The following is a 21,117-nucleotide window of genomic DNA, read 5'->3' as shown; positions in this document are numbered from 1 at the left end:
GAAATAATACTGTAAAAGCATCTATATGGTTTCTTAGCCATATGATACTTAAAATGGATAAAATATATACATACATAAATACATTGACTAACGTACTCAACTGGTGTTTCTAACAAGCCTACCCCGGTGTACCTGACCTAAGCCTAATACGTGGGAAGGGACGAGTAAGTAGCAGTTCAAGTTAAGTTGGCTAAGAGAATATTTTGCCAAGAATCTGCATCAAGAATTCTCTTAAGGGTTTAGTCAGCTCCGTACCTTGGTAATAGAATGTGGGAGGTCTGGTATCTCTTTCCTCAGGACTCGATATTCCAACAACCCGCAAGGGTAGGCTTGAAACACCGGAGCTGGATTTTCTCGGCTGGAGAAAAAGGCAGCGTCTCTCTCAGTGCGTCAAACAGGAGAGGCGGCTTCCGTGGGCACTCGCATCAGCTGGGCTCTCGGGCAAGTAGATGGCCGCTCTGCTCCAAACCACCGTGTGTTTGCTTAAGGCAACCGTTGGTATTTTATATCTGGAAGGTGCCGGGTTTGACGTAAGGTTGGACATAAGACGTCACTAAGAACTAACAGTTCTTTCTGGACTTCAGGAGTTCTTGTTCAATTCAAAACAAAAGCAGGGGGGTTTTCCCGGGCTGCTGGAGGCTTGGTTTGTTTGAAGAACGCATTGTGCTTTCTAGGAGTCGATGGGAATAGCTGTGCTGTGCTTTGGATTGCATGGGCTATTACTGAATATGAATCTGATTCTTATGCCTTTATCAGGATATTATTGATTATAACCTCACAAGGGCATAAATCGGGAATATAGAATTAGGGTCCTAGGTATGAACACAACACTTCAGGCAACGAAAGGGGAGGGTGGATAAGTTCATGTAAGAATCAGAGGGGATTCTAATGCGGGGGCAATTGCACCTGCTTACAATCAACCAGGGAAGTGTCAGTGCGATGTCATGGGACAATGACACAGCGGAAGACGGGAGTTTAGAGTTGTACTTTGCACTTAGTGAGGGATCAGCCAAGCCGAGGAAGGATTCTTCAGTCAGTGGGACAAATGCAGGTAGGGTTGGGACGGTAAGAGTTAGGAGTTGCAGAGCAAATATTAATAAATAGACACGATTATCAAAGCTCACCTGAAAACAAATCTTTTAACACCGCCATCTGTACTAGAACAACATGATCTGGAGTAACTTCCAATAGAGGGAGTGGACAGCCTTTTATGGAGGACTGCGACCGTTCCAGCATTGATGGCGCATGGTAGGCTTTGTTGGACAAAACAAATACTACCAGTCTTAGTGGCTTTGTGAACTAATGCATCCACTGCAGGAATCTGTGTCTGACCTCATGGTCACTGGTTCGAATCATGGGAGGCCCATTCAGCCTCTCATCTTTCCGAGGTCGATAAAATGAGTACTACGGAGTCTCTAACTTCAGTGCCAAGGTAGCGTTCAGGGTGAACATGTTCTTCAGTGATACACATTTTGTTGTACACAAAAACCAGACACAGCAACCAGAAATAAGTGAAAAATGTCTACATTTCTTTTATATATTACACTTAACTTTGAATTGCAGTGGCAAAAGTTGCCTATTGTTAACGGTACAAAAACCAAGGTCAGATATGGCTGCAGCAATACAGCGTTAGCAACCTTACTCTGCCCATTATCCTACTGAAATCCGGAACTACAAAAATTCCTGTAAGAAGTTAGAGATGCCCAGCATGGTGTAGCAAATACATTTACTCCCCGAGTATTTACTGGATGCCTCGGGACATGGGAAATGGAGCTCTAATTAGAGAATTTCATCTTTGCGAACGTACACTAGAAACCAGACCGAGAACCCAGAATATTTGACATAAGGCAGATTCGCCGGAAGCCAAACCACCCACTGCAGCTCTGCGAGGTTTGTAATAAAAAGTCATGTAAAGACAGAAGTCTCCCGACCGATTGTAGCGGAGGGCTGACCTGGTAATTCAGTCTAAAGGCTCGATCTCTTAAGAAGAATGGCAGGACAGAGTGTAACAAGAGCTCAGTCTGTTGACCCTACTTTCTTGTAAACTAGAAGCGTACTTGTGCCAGTATACCTGTTCAACTGAAGCTGGATGTATTTCCCAAAACGACTGCTGTTGTTGTTCCTCATCGTGCACGCATTCCCTGCAGTCAGGAAAATCACAAACGTTAAAAGAAAATTGATGAGGACAGGTTCTTTACATTCATGCTGAGAACTGCAAGTCAACTTACATCCTCCATAGCATTCGTCTCACAGCAGAGGTAGCAGTCACATGGGTGTCAATCATTAAAAACATCTGAGGTGAGCACTGAGGACAAAAATAATTTCCCCCAATTGATGGCATTTACTAGTATGAAGAGTAGTACGTCGTGCAGCACTACTTTCCATATTCATAAATTCAATTCACTAAGGTACAGGCACCGACCTACACCTACTTCTAGCTCTTGTGCGTAGTTCTCTGCTGAGAGAATAGAGTACACACACACTCACACAGTTCTACGACTTGCGATGTGGGAGTGGATGGGGTAGTGGCTAGAAAATAAGGAATATTTATTACAATGAAAAGGAGAAAAGAATTGCAAATAAAACAAGCATTTGCAATGCAATAGGTCTCGCATTAGGAAAATTTGAGCTATTGGTATTGTAAATGACAAATTTTGTATTTATGTGTTGGTTTTGAAAATAGCTGAATTAATAGCTTTGTCATTTACAACGCCAATAGTTTTAACTTTCGTAAATGTGACACCTATAGCATTTGTAATGCAATTTGTGTTGTATTTACGTGACTTAGATGTATTGATGTTACAAATAACAATGGCTTTTAATTTTTTTAATAATTAATACTTAAATAAAAGGTATTGTAATATATAATGGCAATAGCTTAAACTTTTGTAAATAACTTTTGTGAAGATTATGTTCAGTGTATTTTATTGTGACGAAAATCCAAGAACAGAAGTGAAAACATTTAACATGTTTTTATGACATTTGTAATAAAGCTTGAAACATTGACAGAACATATTTGAACCAGTTGTTGTTGAATGGTTGCACAGATTGATGCTGTGGTGGCGATGAGTGATGTTTTGGCAACAAGTGATGCTGTGGCGTACAGTGATGCTGTTGTAGCGCATAGTGATGTTGGGGTGCCCCTGAGTGATGCTGTGGTGGTGCTGAGTGATGCTATGGTGATGCAATAGATAGAGTGAGTGCGATAGATAGATAGATAGAGGGAGGGTGGGCGATAGAGAGAGAGCGATAGAGGGAGGGCGGTAGAGTGAGGGAGGGCGGTAGAGTGAGGGCACTAGAGTGATAGAGTGAGGGCGGTAGAGTGATAGAGTGAGGGCGGTAGAGTGGTGGTGGTAGAGTGGTAGAGTGAGGGCGGTAGAGTGAGGGTGATAGAGTCCGGCCAAGGAAAACTAACAAAGGAAGCTAAGCATGCAAGCAGAGAGGCGAGTGAGAGACTAGCGCTGCCTGCTCCGTAAGCATTAGAAAGAAAAGTGTGTGGCAGAAGTACAAGCTACCTGACTCTTCGCATGCACCCATTCAGATGTTGGCCTCTCAGCGGAGTCTGCCAACTAGACAAAAACGTGGAGGTGGGGCGGTTAACTAATGAGGCAGTAAAAAAAAAAAAGTGTGCTCTGAATTAGTGAGACCGTGGCAGAAGTGCAGGCTACCTGACTCTGAACTATCCCCCAAAGTGGGTCATCACTTTGCCCTCCAAAGTCCGGCCAAGGAAAACTAACAAAGGGAGCGAAGCATGCATGCAGAGAGGCGAGTGAGAGACTAGCGCTGCCTGCTCCGTAAGCATTAGAAACAAAAGTGCGTGGCAGAAGTACAGGCTACCTGACTCTTCGCACGCACCCATTCAGTTGTTGGCCTCTCAGCTGAGTCTCCCAACTAGACAAAATTGGAGGTGGGGCGGTTAACTAATGAGGAAGTAAAAAAAAAAGTGTGTTCTCTGAATTAGTGAGACCGTGGCAGAAGGGCAGGGTACCCGACTCTTCGCACGCACCCATTCAGTTGTTGGCCTCTCAGCTGAGTCTGCCAACTAGACAAACAAGCATTGCTAATGTCAGCAAATCTGGTTTTCAAGTAATAATGTATTAGAGTCATATTTACAAATTACATATTATTAGAGGGCAAATGGTAAATATGGGCAGTTTGGCTGAGGATGAAGGGAACTGCCTGTCTGAAGTACGGAGGGTTAGAGTGATGCAAAATGAAACCAATACAACTCGCTCGAGTATTTACAATGAAGGCAGATAAATCCTGCGTTTCTTAACAGCTTGCTACGGCTTCATTTCATTGAGCTATATCAAGAGTTGATGTCTAATTTGATGTTAGTGAATGTGTTCACACCTGTAGGATGTCCCAGCTGGCCGTGCTAGGGTTTGACAAGTTTACTTATAGATTACAAATAGAAGTCTACAACAATGCTCGTTACTCGAGTTTGAGAAATTGGGAAATACTGAAAGCCAAACGTTAAACCCATTAAAGCTCCTTACTATTTTTTTTTAGACCGAATCTGTGGGAAGAGATGAACAACAATATCTCGCAGGGGTAAGCTTTTATGGGCGGGGGAGCGGATCCCTTTGAAGCACGGCCTCGCGGCCGTGAAGAAGTGTGAACAGCGGGGATGTAATTAGGAGGGGGGAGGAGAAGTGGAGAAGTGAGGCCAAGCAACAGATTGGATGTTTCCGACCCCCCTATGGGCTGTCGCATTCAAATACTGAGGAGGTAACCGCCGACCTAAGGTCAAGTGGTCGTGGTCCCAGACCGCTGCTGTGTCAGGTGGACGTAAGTCTGCCCGACATCGTAAGGAGCCCCAATGTATCAACACGTTTTTACGAGTGAGCGAGCCGGGTACCAGCCCTACACGTTATTAAATTTGTCAAATTCCTGCAAGCCTTTCATTGGACACAGACTGTTAAATATGACTGTCTGTGCTCCAGGCCGACGAACCTACTGCAGGTACGACTCTGAATTGTGACTGGCTTCACCTCAGTCATAGCACACTTTCAGAGGCATCAACCAAACATGTGACTGACGGAGTCCCAAAACGGTCTTCTTTTGAGAAACTCTAGGTAAACTTGTGATTCACTGTGCCCTGTTTCTCAGCGCTTCGAGCTACCAGTCAGATTCCTCATTAGTAGCACAACAGAGTGCTATTGAATAAATATCACACAAGATAAAACTTGATAAAGCGTGTTCAGAATAGGGTGTGGTAATGACATCCTGATTGGGTGTTCCCCAAAGGGGTAGTTGGCGTTTATCGCAAATGATAAAATATGACACCCAGAGGACCAGAATTTATCAGATGTGATAATTAGCCCTTATTTCGAGTTTTTTCTCAGAATTGGGAATACCGTCGATTCCTATGCTTACCACACCAAAATCAGCATATCCCTGTAAACTGCTGGTCTTTTACTCCCATTTAAATTACCACAGGTTTGACCTGCCAAAATGTCACAGGGATGAAAATGTTAACACTTCACTTATAATTGAGACTCTGTTGCAGGGATTACAAATGTCCAGGATACTTGACTCCAGTCCCAAAAACATTTCCCATTTCTATTAAGCAACATTTGGCAGATTTGTGTACTTTCCAATAAACTTCTCATGTCCTTGTGTTTACTGGACCATCGTGTCCCTGCCAGCACACCCCATCATTGTATTTCAGCCAGTTTTCCCTGTCAAAATTTAAACCAGGGGTGGAGACATTATTGCAGGTAATTTCCAGATGAGGCATACTCCGCACAACTCATAGCTCCGTCCTGAATTGTTTGCATTCAAGGCCCGACATGTGTTCCGCTATTCCTGTGCCAGACTGGACTTTCAGGAATTCTAACATATAGGCTCGTCCACGTGGCTATGCCTTTATGCCATCCATCACAATATGTCCATCGTTCACTCAAAGCACATTGAGGTTCCTGCAGCTACCACGCACCAATGACTGATGTTACATAAACAACCGGAGTGCTGCTGGACAGTGGCGGCGTCCAGCGGCCTTTGACACACGCTGTCACCTCGATGAAAGAGGTGGAGGAAAGCGATATCCCCGCCAGGGAGACGGGGAGAGGGGCGAAGGAAGAGCACTGCAGCCCAGGGGTTAATCCACCACTCATCCGGCGCTGGTATATAGCAGCCAACAAGTCTGGGCCGCGCCATTTTTCCGCAAGGCATGCTGCCGCATAATTCTGCAGAGCGGCAGGAGATACAGGGTCACGCGGTTAATCTGCTGCGCACACGTGCAAACAATCAGGTGGCTAATCAGGCTGCACTTCCTTATGGCCCTGGTGTGTGTGTGGTAAACAGTATCACAATAGGACTGTGTACATCGGAGCCAGTGAACCTCCATGTCACAACACAAAGCACAATTATAAAGTGGCGGCCTGTTAAATGTACACGACAGTGCTGTGTTTATGCCAAACTGACGCACCAGCAACAGACAAACACAATTAGGGCCATAGGCGATGTTTCAAGCTAAAACAAATGAAGAGCATTCCCAAAGACAACTAAAGGCGAGTGCGCACAGCACTGGTTCTATTTATTAAGAATGGTGTCTGCTGACTATGCATAGATGAGAAATTAAAGTAAGGATGACAAATACATTGTGCCACCGTTCAGGGCCCTTATCGGGCCACACCTGGAGTACAGGGTTTAATTTAAAGCATTACTCACGAGAATTGGGTACTTGAACACGGGAAAAGTACAAAGATGGGCCAAGTAGTAAATTAAAGTAATGGAAACAAGAACGCTTCAAAATAGCAGTCCCAGTGCGAGCGGGGATGAGGAAAGCCGCGGCTTAAGCCGGCCGCCGAGCGCAGCAGCCCACACCACCACCCGTGACGAGAACTTTTGCTTTAGGTGCCTTCTCCCCGGCTCACCTCCACCTGCCCTCCCATGGCTGGCCGTGCGCTCACACAGGGACCTTCAAAGCCATTAACAAAACACAGGCATGTGCTCGCTAATCACTGGGAGCCTGTCCCTCACCGACATTCGCATGCAATTAAAACGAAAGAGGGAGCAGTAGGCTGGGAGGCGTTAATATAACCGAAAGCGAAAGCGCTCGCACACATTCACAGCAAACAGCCAGCAACAAAAGCGCACTCACAAGGACAAATCTGACACTGAAAAAGCGTGCGTCCGACTCGTGTCCACATATTCAAGTAAGCAAGAGGTATACTAAAGTATACAAGAGGTCTCGAATGCCCGACCTAAAAAGGGTAAGTCAGTTGAAACGCAGCATGCACAGAGTCTGTAGAACAGGTCAACATGAGTATATCTTGCTTCATCTGTAAATATGTAAGGAGGTGAGGCTGTGTGGTACTGACGTGTGGGATGTAATCATGTGTGTGTAGGTGGAGAGGTCCGCTATTTGTGGAGAGGCTGAAGTCATCTGAGAATCAGGGGACAGGTGACATATAGAAGCCCGTTGCACTTTCCTGGTCGGACATTGCGGTTTCTCAGAAGAGGAAGGCCATACAACAGGTCAGTGGGCATGGGGAAAAGATATGCTCATCTAGGGTGGTGAGGGGGACGCTTGATTCGGCTCAAGCCAGATAGAGGCTTTGCCACCTCTATCTTAGCAAACTTATCCTTCACACACCTCTAAAAATTCCATTCTGATGTGCCCTGGGGTAAGTATCTTCATAAAGAAAAAAAACACACTGGTTGTGACCACCTGCCAGATTGCCACCATCTTCATTCCACTGAAAATGTGTGGAAACAGACTATAATCTTTCCACATGCTGGTCAACTGCAGACACTTCTATAATATCAGGTTTCTCCTTGGTGAAGTTCCAATTTCTGTTCCTCTTAAGTGGGGTGCTCTGCAACTTGAAGGCTGCCGAAGGTCTCTGGCTGTACAACCTCACACAGCACAAGGGGAGGATGGCAGCGTCCAAGGAGTGGGCTAAATTTATGTCACTCAAATTTTAATTCTTGCATAGTGAGTGTGATTGTGCGGTAGTGGCGTAACAAAACTTGAGGGGGCCCTGCAGAGAATATGGAGTGGGCCCCCCATGCTCCAGATTCAGTCAGGAGATCTCAGGTCAGGGGCCTGCTGCGTGCGCACCAGTGGCGGCAGGTGGATCCCAAAAGTGGTGGAATGAAAAGCCGAGATCCAAGCCGAAGGAGCAAGTGAGTACAGCAAGCACACCAAAATGAAAGAGGAGTCCCAAGTCGGCCCCCCAACCACTCAAATTACAGCTCCAAACAAATTCTGACAATCAGACAAGGTATTCTCGTCAAATTCCCTCAGACAGTTAAATACTAAAAAGCAGTGTGGACATTATTTGGATGTGGACAAAATCAGAGGCCCTATTACCTGCCGGGAATGTCGAGCACAGTTACCACTTGCCGAATTTAATCATGTAATGTCAAAAATCAAAGTAGCCAACCATCAAGTGGTAATGAAAGGGGGGGGGGTCTAATTAATGCACGCTCCCTAGTTAAACATGCACTTGACATCAGGGAACTAATCATTGGAAAGTATTTAGATTTTCTATGTATTACCAAAACATGGTTAAAAGAAGACTGCAACCCAGATAATGCAGTCGCTCTATCCCCTCTTTCCCCCCCTACACCATCTGTAGGAAAGACAGAGGATGGTAGGGGGGAAGGGGTGGCTATCATTCACAGAGATACACTACAGTGAAAGAACTTTACACGAGCTTAAGCGAGCGGAAAGCCTTGCTTCTGCTGTGCCGTAAATGGATCAACTTAATTCTCTGGAGCCTTAATCTACCGCCCCCCCAGGCAATAGCAGTACAATTCAGGACTCATATGGGGAAATTCTTAGTCAAGCTCTGCTGAGATACGCCAATTTTACAATGCTTGGAGACAAATAACCCTGGGGTCACCACCTTCTTGGAAATAGTCACTCCCCTTGGCCTGAATCAACTAGTTAAGGGGCCGACACACAGGGCAGGACATACATTGCTTGGGGTTTGTTCCAACTTCTCCTCCCTTCGGATAGAGGCCCCTATCCCGCAGGCTTGGTTAGTTCACTACTTTATCCCCTTGGCTATCCCAATATCCAAGGAGACACAAGCAGTCATGAATAGCTCTAAGGGGGAGCCAAAACGTAAATGGCATCTGCTTACCACTAATCCCAGCTTGCCCATAGTCCCCCTAGAAAAGATACCAATATTTACGGGCGAGCCAGCAGAAGACTCCCATCGCATCCACACCTGGATGACGGCAATTAGTGATGACTTAATGCCTTTAAAACATCCTTTCAGAAGGGGCAAAATAAAATCACAAAGATCCATGGTTCACTAAAGATCTAGCGAAACAACATCTACACTGTAAACAACTAGAACGTAGAAGGAGAGGGGCTATGAGATAGCAAATCTACAGATCTTTAAAACGGATAGGAAACAATATCATTCAGCAAACAAACCAGCAAAAAAGACAATTTTGGGAATGGAATAGCTACGGCGAAGCAAAACCAAAAAGAGATATTTGCCATTGTGAAATCTTTTATGGATCCTAGAGCCCTACACTCAGAAGTTCTCCCCCTCTCAATCTCTTTGTAATGAAATTGCAACATTTAAAAAAAAAATCTTTTTATTAACTTTGCTCAGTGACTCATCAGATACATAGCAGTGTATAAATGGCATGTGCAAGGATAACAACACAGTCTGTATACGAAGGCATGCGGTACAGTACCATATACCAACAATCCTTATCATTCCTATCCCACCCCCCTCTCCCTGGGCTCTGTATTTGCGCCAGGGACCCCAGACCTTCCTCCATTTCTTCACAGAACCCTTACCCTTGTGAACTGTCTCCTACGCCCTCTGACACCAATCCAAGTCTCGCTGCCAGTGGTCCCATTGTGGAGGCGCCTGCGCCCCCCAAGAACTAGCAATATTCCTTTTGGGCACTCCAGCCGCTAGAGCCAACCAAATCTCGTCCGACCTTGACCAGTCCGTCGGTCCCTTGATCATGAGCAGAAGCCACCTAGGCTCCACTGGGACCGGCGAGCCTACTACTGTTGCCATTGTATTTGCCACCCTGGTCCAGAACGGCACAATATATGGGCAGTCCCAAAGAATATGGAACAAGCATTTGCAATGCAATAGGTCTCGCATTTACTAGAGTTTGAGCTATTGGCGTTGTACATGACAAGGCCTTTATTTTATGTGTTCGTTTTTAAAACATAAATAAAAGGCATTGTCATTTACAATGCCAATAGCTTAAACTCTAGCAAACGCCAGACCTATTGCATTACAAGTGCTTGTTTATTTAATTAGCAGTCAAGTTATTAGGGCAACTGTGGAATATTCTTTCCTGTGCATGCTAATCACATTTACTGCTATATTTAATGTTTCAAGTTTGTCTGTGATTTATCTAATGTTTTTTACTAGGAATAATGAAGGTGGAGCCGGTTGCCGGTGGCTGGTGGCCGGGTGGTGGCTGGTATAGGGCTGGGGGGTGGTGGCTGGGTATGGGCTAGTATGGGGGTGGCGGCTGGTATGGGGCTGGGGGGTGGTGGCTGGTATGAGGCTGGGGGTTGGTGGCTGGTATGGGGCTGGTGGCTGGTATGGGGCTGGGGGGTGGTGGCGGCTGGTATGGGGCTGGGGTGGTGGCTGGTATGGGGCTGGGGGGTGGTGGCTGGTATGGAGCTGGGGGGTGGTGGCGGCTGGTATGGGGCTGAGGGGTGGTGGCGGCTGGTATGGGGCTGAGGGGTGGTGGCGGCTGGTATGGGGCTGAGGGGTGGTGGTGGCTGGTATGGGGCTGAGGGGTGGTGGCGGCTGGTATGGGGCTGAGGGGTGGTGGCGGCTGGTATGGGGCTGGGGGTGGCGGCGGCTGGTATGGGGATGGTGGGTGGTGGCCGGGTGGTGGCTGGTATGCGGCTCAGGGGTGGTGGCTGGTATGGGGCCGGGGGTGGTGGCTGGTATGGGGCTGGGGGGGTTGCTGGTATGGGGCTGAGGGGTGGTGGTGGCTGGTGGCCGGGTGGCAGCTGGTATGGGGCTGGGGGGTGATGGTGGCACAGACCCTCCCTGCACAGAACCTCCCTGCACAGACCCTCCCTGCACAGACCCTCCCTGCACAGACCCTCCCTGCACAGACCCTCCCAGCACAGACCCTCCCAGCACAGACCCTCCCAGCACAGACCCTCCCAGCACAGAAGCTCCCAGCACAGAAGCTCCCAGCACAGAAGCTCCCAGCACAGACCCTCCCTTTGCACAGACCCTCCCTTTGCACAGACCCTCCCTTTGCACAGACCCTCCCTTTGCACAGACCCCCCCTAGCACAGACCCCCCCAGCCCTCACAGCGCCTCGAAGCGCACTCACCTAGCTCCTGCCTGCGATGCTCCTGTCCAGGGTGTGGCGAAGGCTCCTCTTGGCTGCTCTGTCCCTCGGGTGTGAGGCGGGACCGTCCCGGCCTTTTAAAGCCGTCCCTTGTGTGGGCCTGAGGGAGCTATGGAGGGGGGTGGGGGATTGAGGTGGGTGTAGTGGGGCGGGGGCTGGGGGTAGGAGAGGCCAGGGCTGAATAAACATGCTCTGATTCAGCGGCCTTTCATGTCATCCCCTCGGCTTATGTCTGGATGTAGCGCCTCAGGCCTCCAGGGTGTCAGCGCCTCGAGCCCGGCCTCTGTGCGCTGGGCAGCGCGGGCTAGCAGCACCCTGCCTTTAGTATAGCCATTTTCAGCACCGCCGCGCGTGAAAGAACGCGATGTGCACGTTGTAGGCACGCCGTGAGCATGCACATCTGCGTGTCCTGCGGCTCGTGCCCAGTGCGGCACCTGCGTCTTCACCGCTGTCTTTGTGGAGTGCTGCGCGGCCCTGGGAGGGGGCCGCCAAAGCGACAAAAAACAAGAGGCAGGCCTGGGCGCAGAGCATGGACTCCTGGCAGGCCTCTGAAGACCCGCCCGCTGCCTCGCTGCACCCGCGGGAGCTGGCGGGCCTGGGCACGTTCCCAACTAAAAGATCGCGACCTGGCTGGAAGACTGCAGGTAAGCCCCAACTTTGCAAACTTTCTGCTGCGCAACCCTTACGCGCCAGTGTATGGGGACAGACATCCTTCCATCAGCAAAAAAAAACAAGCAGGGAAGGGCGGGCTAGCAAGCATGCACCCTCAGCAGGGCAGCTACCCTTTGCTGTGCAGGCATCACTTTGCTTATGATATCGGATGAACGCACTGGCCCTGAAGGAGTAAGATTGCTTTTGAGAATGTCTGCTCCCAGGAAGAACGAAACTGAAAGCTAAGTCTAAACGCGCATTGTAAGCTAATGCTCAATGGAGCGCATGTTCACGCGCGCGCCGCCCGCTCCGATCCGATTTTTGAAGATGCGCGTGGCCAGCTCGTCTCCCGGGAAGCTGAGCCAGTGACTATAGGTCTCGCAGCGAGACAGCGCTTTTCGCGCTGTAACCGCAGGCGAGACCTAAAAAGAAACCCTCCCCGCGACACCCCCTCGCACACAATGAGGACAGACTACTACCCCACGCAAACAGGTAAGTGCACGGGTAGTACACCCGAGGCAGGATTTTTAGTTGAACCAGACGGAATCTAAACAGTATCGCCACTTCGCAGGGGCTCTGCAGGGCGTCCTGCCAGTCATAGTCTTCCAGGTCTCCAATATTTTCCACCCATCTCGCCCTCAAAAACACCAGGGGGCCAGGCACATTGTTTATGAGTTTGCGGTAAATAGTGGCCGTGGGTTTCTCTAAAATGGGGTCTAAAAGGCCTGTCTTCCATGGGCGAGTACTCTGGGATCGAGGTATCTGCGTATATATGTGTGCGCAGGGCATGCACGAGGCGGAGATAATGATAGTGCTGTGAACAGCGCATTTGATACTCGTTTTTGAGATAATCGAAGGATCTAGGGGCAGTCCCCTTCCAGACATCCCCAAGGTAGTCAATCCCAATCAGTTTCCAACCCTTACAACCGGTTAGTCGTTTCACCTCCGTTAGCAGATCTCCGGTCCATAGCGGGGTCCTTCCCGTTATAGTGCCTGTCTACCCCAGGTATTTATTAGCCTCTCTCCAGCAGTGTAGCACCACCCCCGTGTGTGAGGGGCAGATCCCTTTGCTGCTTCCGCAAGTACAACAGGTGTTCGCAGTTGCCCTCCGGCATGACATACCTATCAACCCTGTAGGCCGGTTTCGACCTTGCCCCGTAAGTCCTATTATTAACGACCAGCAACTGAGATGCCCAATAGTACAACTGGACGTACAGGAGGGCCAGCCCCCGTCGTACACTCCCCTTGTAAGCTTACGTAGTGAAATTCTCGGGTTTCCCCAATCCCACAGCAGCGCTCTCAAGACCTGGGATATACGTTTAAACAATCCCCCCCCCCCTTCTCCCCAGACCGGATATGGTGTATTCTGAAGGATATAGAGGCAGCGACAACATTTTGAAGAGCGCAGCATGCCCCATAAGTGTAGCAGGGTATGGTCAGACGTGAGTCCCTTGCTCACTTTGCCACTGGATTCAAGCAAGCCGGGCTGAAGACGGCTGGAATGCCAGAAACCAGTCCTCGGCAGCTTGTTTCCGGTCCAGGGAAGACATGGCTTGGTAGTTCGGGCTGGACTGTTCCCATGAGGCACAGGGTCAGACTGATTTGCATATAGCCATGTCTGAACTAGGGTGGCAGAGTGGGCTAAAGAACGGTGATGGATTAAACCCAGATCTTTTGACTGGGTGTGAGTGTTTGATTGATTCAGATGCTCTGTCCATCACCACCCCCTTTTGTACCTATTTTTGGCCGCCATAAGTGTGGCAGGGTATGCTCAGACGTGAGTCCCTTGCTCACTTTGCCACTGGATTCAAGCAAGCCGAGCTGAAGACGGCTGGAATGCCAGAAACCAGTCCTCGGAAGCTTGTTTCAGGTCCAGGGAAGACATGGCTTGGCAGTTCGGGCTGGACTGTTCCCATGAGGCACAGGGTCAGACTGATTTGCATATAGCCATGTCTGAACTGGGGTGGCAGAGTGGGCTAAAGAACGGTGATGGATTAAACCCAGATTTTTTGACTGGGTGTGAGTGTTTGATTGATTCAGATGCTCCGTCCATCACCACCCCCTTTTGTACCGCCATCAGGGAAAGAGGCAAGGACCTCCAGTGGGCAACATCCGATGTCAACCGTGCCAAGTGCGGCTCGGGATTCTTCATGAAGAACTCAGACCTGTCCCTGCTGATATACACCCCCAGATACTTGAATCCCTCGGTAACTATCGATGCTGGACATTGCGACAGAACCTGCAGGGGGAACCCAACAATGGGTAAATCAGGGACTTGGCCCAATTAATCTTATAGCCGGAGTAACTGCTAAAGAGTTCAAAAAGATGTAGCGCCTGCGCCAAATGAATGGTAGGGTCTGGCCATGTAGAGGACGATGTCATCGGCGTATAGGGATATACGCCCCTCCAACTCATCGGTCAAGACCAAGCCCCAAAAAGACCTTTCGCTCCGGATCCAGTGGGCCAAGGGCTCCAGGGGCAAGGCAAAGAGGAGTGGGGATAGTGGACAACCCTGCCTGGTGCCCCGCCGCACGGAAAACGTCTGAGACATAGCCCCGTTGACTCTCACCCTTGCCACTGGTTGTGCGTACAGCAAGCGCACCCAACTGCAGAAGACAGGTCCAAAGCCCAATCGCCACAGGAACATGAATAAGTACGGCCATTCAATACTATCGAAGGCCATGGATGCGTCCAGCGCCATTAGTGCCGTTTGAATGTCGCCGACGTCCTCCGTAAAACTCCATAAAGTCGACGTAGATTATGCCTAGTACTCCTGTGGGGCATGAATCCCGACTGATCTACATGAATCAGGTCCGGCAGAACCGAGAGCAGTCTTGTTGCCAAGGCTTTAGCAAACACTTTGGCTTCCACATTAAGGAGCGATATAGGGCGGTAAGACGAGCATTGATCCGCCGGATTCCCGGCCTCTGGTATAACCACAATTGGGCCTCTCGCTGGTCTGGCAGGAGTCTCCCCACATCTCTCGCTTCAAGGAACATTCGTCTGAGGGGTTCAATCACAACACTGGCTTGCCTCTTGTATATTTCAACTGGGAGCCCATTGGGCCCCTGAGCTTTCCCAGCCTGAAGTGCATGGAGGGCCTCCCTAAGTTCCAGTGCCATAAGGTCAGAGTCTAGGTCTGCTCCTGGGATAACGTAGGCAAAGTGAAGTCCCGTAGGAACTCCTCGCAATCCGATTCCGATCTGGTGCATATCGGGGTATAGACCCCTTCATAGTAGGACGCAAAGGCCTCTGCTATTTCAGTGCCGGTGGATACCAAGGATCCCGACTCGCCATATTCAATATTTTTTGAGGATAAAATCACCAATGTTCAAAAAGATTTTGGAGCATCAAGCTCAGAAGAATCAGTTAACGAACAGGAGTAGGATCACAGGCAGGATAGGCCCGTTCTTCACACCTTTCAAACGGTCACTATCTCAGACACATGAAGCCATCTTAGCATGTAAATCAGGTTTGCCACTGGATGCATGCCCTCCAACGATATTGCATCATATCATGGATATAGTGAATCCAGTGATTAATGATCCTGTGAACTCCTCGCTTTCCTCCGGCATAGTGCCAGATGAGTGGAAATTTGCTATAGTGAAGCCTCTAAAGAAAAAACAAAATATAGATCCTTCTAATCTCTCCAACTATAGGCCCGTATCCTTACTCCAATCTTGGGTAAGATTACAGAAAGAATGGTCAATAAGGAACTCTCTAATTTCGCCGAGTCAGCCCAGATCTTAAACCCTCAACAATCCGGCTTCCGACCGAAACATTCCATGGAATCCGCCATATTGGAGTTATCTGATACTCTGACATTTATTACAGACAATAGCAGGAAGGCAGTGCTGATCCTTTTAGATCTGTCGGCCGCTTTTGGCACTCTCTCTCTCTCATAACATCCTCTTGGTCAGACTAAAATCTTGCGGCATTTCCAACACGGCACTGGCTTGGATCACGTCCTTCCTGTCCAATCGGAGGCAGGCAGCCTCCCTTGGCACCTTTCTTTCCTCTGAACGTGCTACCACCACGGGAGTACCACAGGGTGCCTCACTTAAACCACTCCTGTTCAAAATGTACATGGCCATGCTTATTTCCCTCATCTCGGCCTACGAGATTTAAACAACATCTTACACTGAAGACACTCAGCTGATCCTGTCCCTTGATAAAAACTCCACAGATGCTGAAGAAAACTTTAAATCCGGTCTTACGGATGGATGAAAAACAACCACCTCCGTTGGAACACGGATAAAACAGAAATCCTGTTGATAGGGAAAGAGAACCCCTTTCAACCCAAGGATTGGTGACCGGATGAGGCAGCAGCCCCTCCAGTTACTGTGGATGTGGCTAAAAATCTGAGGATGTGGTTTGTTTCCTCCCTCTCTTTCAAACACCATACACTCAAGGTGGTGGGTACCATGAAAAAATTCTTTGATTTGATGACACTTGCTGCAAGGAAAACAGTGGCTGTGGCATTAATACTCTCACGCCTAGACTACTGTAATAGCCTCCTAGCAGGAGTTAATAAACCAACTCTGAGGAGACTACAGGTAGTGCAACACGTAGCTGTGAAGATTGGTCTTGAACCTTCCACGTAGGAAGTCAGCATCAGAGGCTCTGAAAACTCTTCATTGGCTCCCGCTACACAAGAGAATTCTATTCAAACTCTTGGTCACCATCTTCAGAGCTATTTGCCGAATAGGACCAGTATATCTCTCCACGAGATTTACACCATACACCATAATGAGGGCACTCTGATCTACATCTAACAACCTCCTCAAATTGCCTGGGTACAAACTTAAAACTAGGGGAGGGAAAAATGCTACAGTGTTAGGTGCAAAGGCTTGGAATTTTATGCCAAACAAACTGAGATCGATGGAATCAGAAATGCTGTTTAGGAAAGCTGTAATGACCTGGATCTATGGTACAACTGACGAATCTGGTCTTGCCCTCATCTAGGTCTTCACTCTCTACTATTAAGCCAGAAGGCTCCTTTGGGAGTGACAGTTCGCGTTGCCACATTTAATTTCATTCATTTCATGCACAAGGTTATAATCTGCGTCGTTATTATTCATATGCTAAGCAACAGGATGAGATTGTTGAAATAAACACTTTTACATATAAAGCGTCTTTTCTCTCAGTGCAATACTTGTGTGTGAAATTCCAAAGTATGAAATTGGGTCTTAATTACCACTGCAGCCCTGACCCCTTTTTCTGGGACTGTTGATAACCCATTTAGCATGCATAGCACATCAACAAGTATGGCAAGTGGGGTTGTTTGGGGCAACAACAACCTGGATTTTTCACACTTGAGCGTTAGTGCTCTAAACCAAGTTCAGGAATCCGTGGGTGGGAAAAGTCAAACCTTGTTGAACTAAGGCAAAGCCTTGGTAAATGCAACACACTGGTGGTTGACTCAGACCTAGGCATATTTTTACAATTTTTTTTTTTGCAAATTGTATCCGAGCACAGAAATATTCACAGTATTACATACGCTACTACAGTGCATATGTACATGATAAACTGGTGGCACTTGTCTCATTATAGCTATGTATCATTATCTGTACAGCGGGGAGTCTGAATTCACCCCCACCACACAGCGAATTTTAAGTCGTTTATTTATTTATTTTAAAGATTTTGTATAGCGCGAACAAGACCCTTACGGGTATCAGAGCGCTTCACAAGTGGAGAAGTTAGGTTATGTTATGTTATATTAATTTATTATGCGCACAGATACTCCAGCCAAGGAGCGTCCTGGCGCAGAGACAAGGTAGAATATAACACAACAGGAGAGTGACAAAACATAGAAACAGCTAAAACAGGAATGTTTTTATGGCCCTCCGGAAAGTCAAGAGGTCCTCCAACAGGCGGATTTCAACAGGAAGGGAGTTCCATGCTGACGCGGCCTTTACACTGAACGAGCGGCCTCCCATGCGACTGAGCCTGAATCTGGGGACCACAGCAAGGGCCAAGCCCTGGGAACAGAGGGTACGGGTGGGAACATAAAAGGAGAGACAGCTAGATAAGATTTCCGGGCCTATACCTCTCAGAATCTTAAAGGCAAGGCACAGAACCTTAAAGAGGATGCGCTTCCTTACAGGGAGCCAATGTAGGGAACGAAATACACCTGCCACCGAGCTGAATCTGGGCAGTCCGACAATCGCCCTCGCCGCAGCATTCTGAACCCGCTGCAGACGGGTTAACTCGGCCTGGTTGGCCCCAGCCAGAAGAGAGCTGGCATAATCCAGACGGGAGATGATAGTTGCCTGGATCACCAGCTGCCTGGTCGGGGCGTCAAAGAACTTGAGAACAGGTCTCAAGCCCCTTAGCAGTCCAAAACAACAGGCCGCGTTTTTTTTGGTGTGCCCTACAAAGGAGAGGTCCGCATCCAGCCAGACCCCCAGGTTTTTTACCTCCGATACCGGGGTCGGAGTGGGTCCCAGCTCTGAGGGCCACCATTGGTCACCCCACAACTCCACTCCCTTACCGACAACCATCACCTCCGTTTTTGTGGCATTGAGCTGGAGACAGTTGCCGGTCAACCAGCTAGCCACCGCCTTCAGTCCAGACTGAAACCTGGGGGCCTCAATCTCCGCATCCCCGCTGAGAGTAACCGCCAGCTGTGTGTCGTCGGCATATGAGACCAGAGTTAGGCCCCACTGCCTAGCGACATCAGCCAGAAGTTAGACAAACAAGCATAGTATAAAAGAAAAAAATAAATTCGAGATAAAGACATATGTTACAGCTGGAATGCTCCAGGAATCCGAGAAAGTTTCCATGAATTTCGTCATGAGTAGGGATTGTACTTCTTTTTTGAAGGATGCAAATGATGGGTTGCGTCTGGTTTCTGGGGGTAGTGGATTCCAAATCCTTGGAGCAATTCCAGAGAAGGCGCGATTATACGTTTTCTTCTTAGCAAATCTTTGAGGCTTCAGAAGGAGGTTGTTGGCGCTCCTAGAGGATCTGTTCCCACACGAGAGCCGAGTTTCTGGGACAGGTAACTCGGGGTGTTGTGGTGTAGAGCTTTGTGTGTCATGCAGGCGATTTTTTGTTGGATCCTTGCTTCGAAGGGTAGCCAATTGAGCGTTTTGAGGTCTGGGGAGATGTGGCAATGTCTTTTGGAACCCATGATGAGTCTGGCCGCTGAGTTAAGTGATGCTCAAGCGGAGTGGTTGACGATCTAGGGAGTCCAGTAAGTGTTGCACTACCATAGTCTAGTCTAGGAAGTACAAGTGCTTGGACTGCCAGATTGAAGTCAATTGCTGGGAGGAAAGGTTTTAGTTTTCTGAGGGTGTGCATCTGAAAGTTTGCTCCTTTTACTGCAGCACTGATATGTTTTTGCATGTTTAGGTTGCTGCCCAGAGTTACTCCCAGAGATTTTGCGGAGTCGATTAAAAGAGGTTGGCAGGTAAGCGCTGAAAGTTGTTTAAGCCATTCTTGAATGATGTCTATTTGGCTGGGGGGGGGCGATTAGTAGGAATTCGGTTTTGAGGGAGTTTAGTTTGAGGTGGTTATCAGTTAACCAAGATTGAGTTTTTTGTAGAGTTGAGTTGAGAGCCTTGATGTCGTCTGGTGAGTTTATCTTGAAATAAAGTTGTGTGTCGTCAGCATACATGTGAAAGTGGATATTAGAAGAATTGAGGATTTCTTCGCTGTAAGTTGTAAAGGAGGCCCAGGAGGCGTGGTTTTTGAGGGCGAGCTTGGTTGTGCAGGTGCCTGGGGTTATTGGGGTGATCTTCTGCGTGTCGATCTGAATTAATGAGGCCTTAAGTAGATCTGTTTTCAGGAGTTCCGTATTTCTTGTGAAGGAAGAGAATTCTTCGCAGCTGGGAGGGGAGCATTGACCATCTTGGGGAGGGTGAGCTGCGCCATGAGATTGACTTTTAACTAGTTCAAAGAGCTTCTTGGGACGGTTTTTGGCTTGATCTAGCGGATTCTTGAAAAAGTTTGCTTTTGAGTGTCTGATCTTTCTATAGTACCAGTTTCTGGAGGATCGGAGCAGTTTAAGGTGGTCGATGGATGGTGATTACCATCTCCGTTCAACTAATCTTAAGGCCTGTCTCTCCTGGTTGAGTCTACCGTCATACCAAAGTTCAGAGTCTTTTGTAGAAAGCCTCTTCAGTTGTAGAGGTGCGGTAGAATCTAGGATCGTGGTCATGGAGTTAAAGTAGTGCTGTGTCAAAGCTTGAACCTCCGTAAGGTCTTCCGGGGGTATTTGCGGATGAGGATAAGTCTGGAGGAGGCTTTTTAGGTTTCTCTTCCATTCTTTGGGTCTTGTTGGTTGTACTGAGCATAGTTTAACTGGTACCTTGATGGAGAAGGTGATGGAGGGGTGATCAGACCAATCACAGGGGAGGATTGCGTTGAGCTGAATGGCCTCTGGATTGGCAATCACCAAGTCGAGGGTTGAACCTTTGGCATGTGTGGGGCTATTGTAGATTTGAGTAAGGTCAAGATCCGACAGGAATGTTTTGAGGCTATTGACTGCCGGGTCCGTAAGGTTATTCCAATGGAGATTGAAATCTCTGAGGAATATTTGGATATTTCGATGATCCGAATGTGTGGTCAGAATATCCATGAAATGCTCGATGAAGGTGAGGTTATCGCCTGGTGGGTGGTAAAAAGTGTGCAATGAGCAAATTGGTATATTGTTACTAGCGATATCTAAGCAAAGATATTCAAAATCAAAAAGTTTATTGTTTAGTTAGTTAAAACCATAACAATTTAAAACCAGCATTAAAAAAAAAAAAAAAAAAAGAGAAAATCATTATTGTACAAGAAGAATAACCATAAATTAATTTCATCTCTTCCGATACTTCTAAAATTCATTATGAGAAATACAATACAGTAGGATCGAACGTCTTCCTCTTTAACCGAGTTTCCAGTCTTTTTCACAAAGCTTAGTAAATGCTTTAAGGCATTTGATCAGTCTGCCGGTCAGAGGGGGATCTTCCGGATTTAGGCAGGCTGTTATTGCCGCTCTGCATGACCCAATACCTCTTACATTAAAACTTGATTTTAAAAGCATAACTCGTTCATTGCACAGTTTTTTGCATATGCAGATTATATGAATGAAATCTTCTTTGTGGAAGTTGCACAGCCGGCATAATTTAGAACCTGTGTGCACCCAGGCTGGCTGGT

General features: G+C 47.9%; 1 protein-coding gene across 2 annotated transcripts in view; it reads right to left on the bottom strand.

The window, feature by feature from the left end:
* MYO19 (myosin XIX) overlaps nt 1–21,117 on the bottom strand; it is a 603,741-nt gene that overhangs the window by 397,545 nt on the left and 185,079 nt on the right. For both annotated transcript variants that reach the window (XM_086954910.1, XM_086954911.1), the window contains one exon: nt 2,072–2,141. In XM_086954910.1, coding sequence (XP_086811036.1) covers nt 2,072–2,141 — 70 coding nt within the window. The remainder of the gene's footprint in view (nt 1–2,071; nt 2,142–21,117) is intronic.

The sequence above is a fragment of the Lissotriton vulgaris genome, chromosome 2_1 (genome assembly GCF_964263255.1).
Source record: "Lissotriton vulgaris chromosome 2_1, aLisVul1.2, whole genome shotgun sequence".
Lineage (NCBI taxonomy): Eukaryota > Metazoa > Chordata > Amphibia > Caudata > Salamandridae > Lissotriton > Lissotriton vulgaris.
Note: the sequence above shows the minus strand (reverse complement) of the source record. Positions and strands in the feature narration are given on the sequence as shown.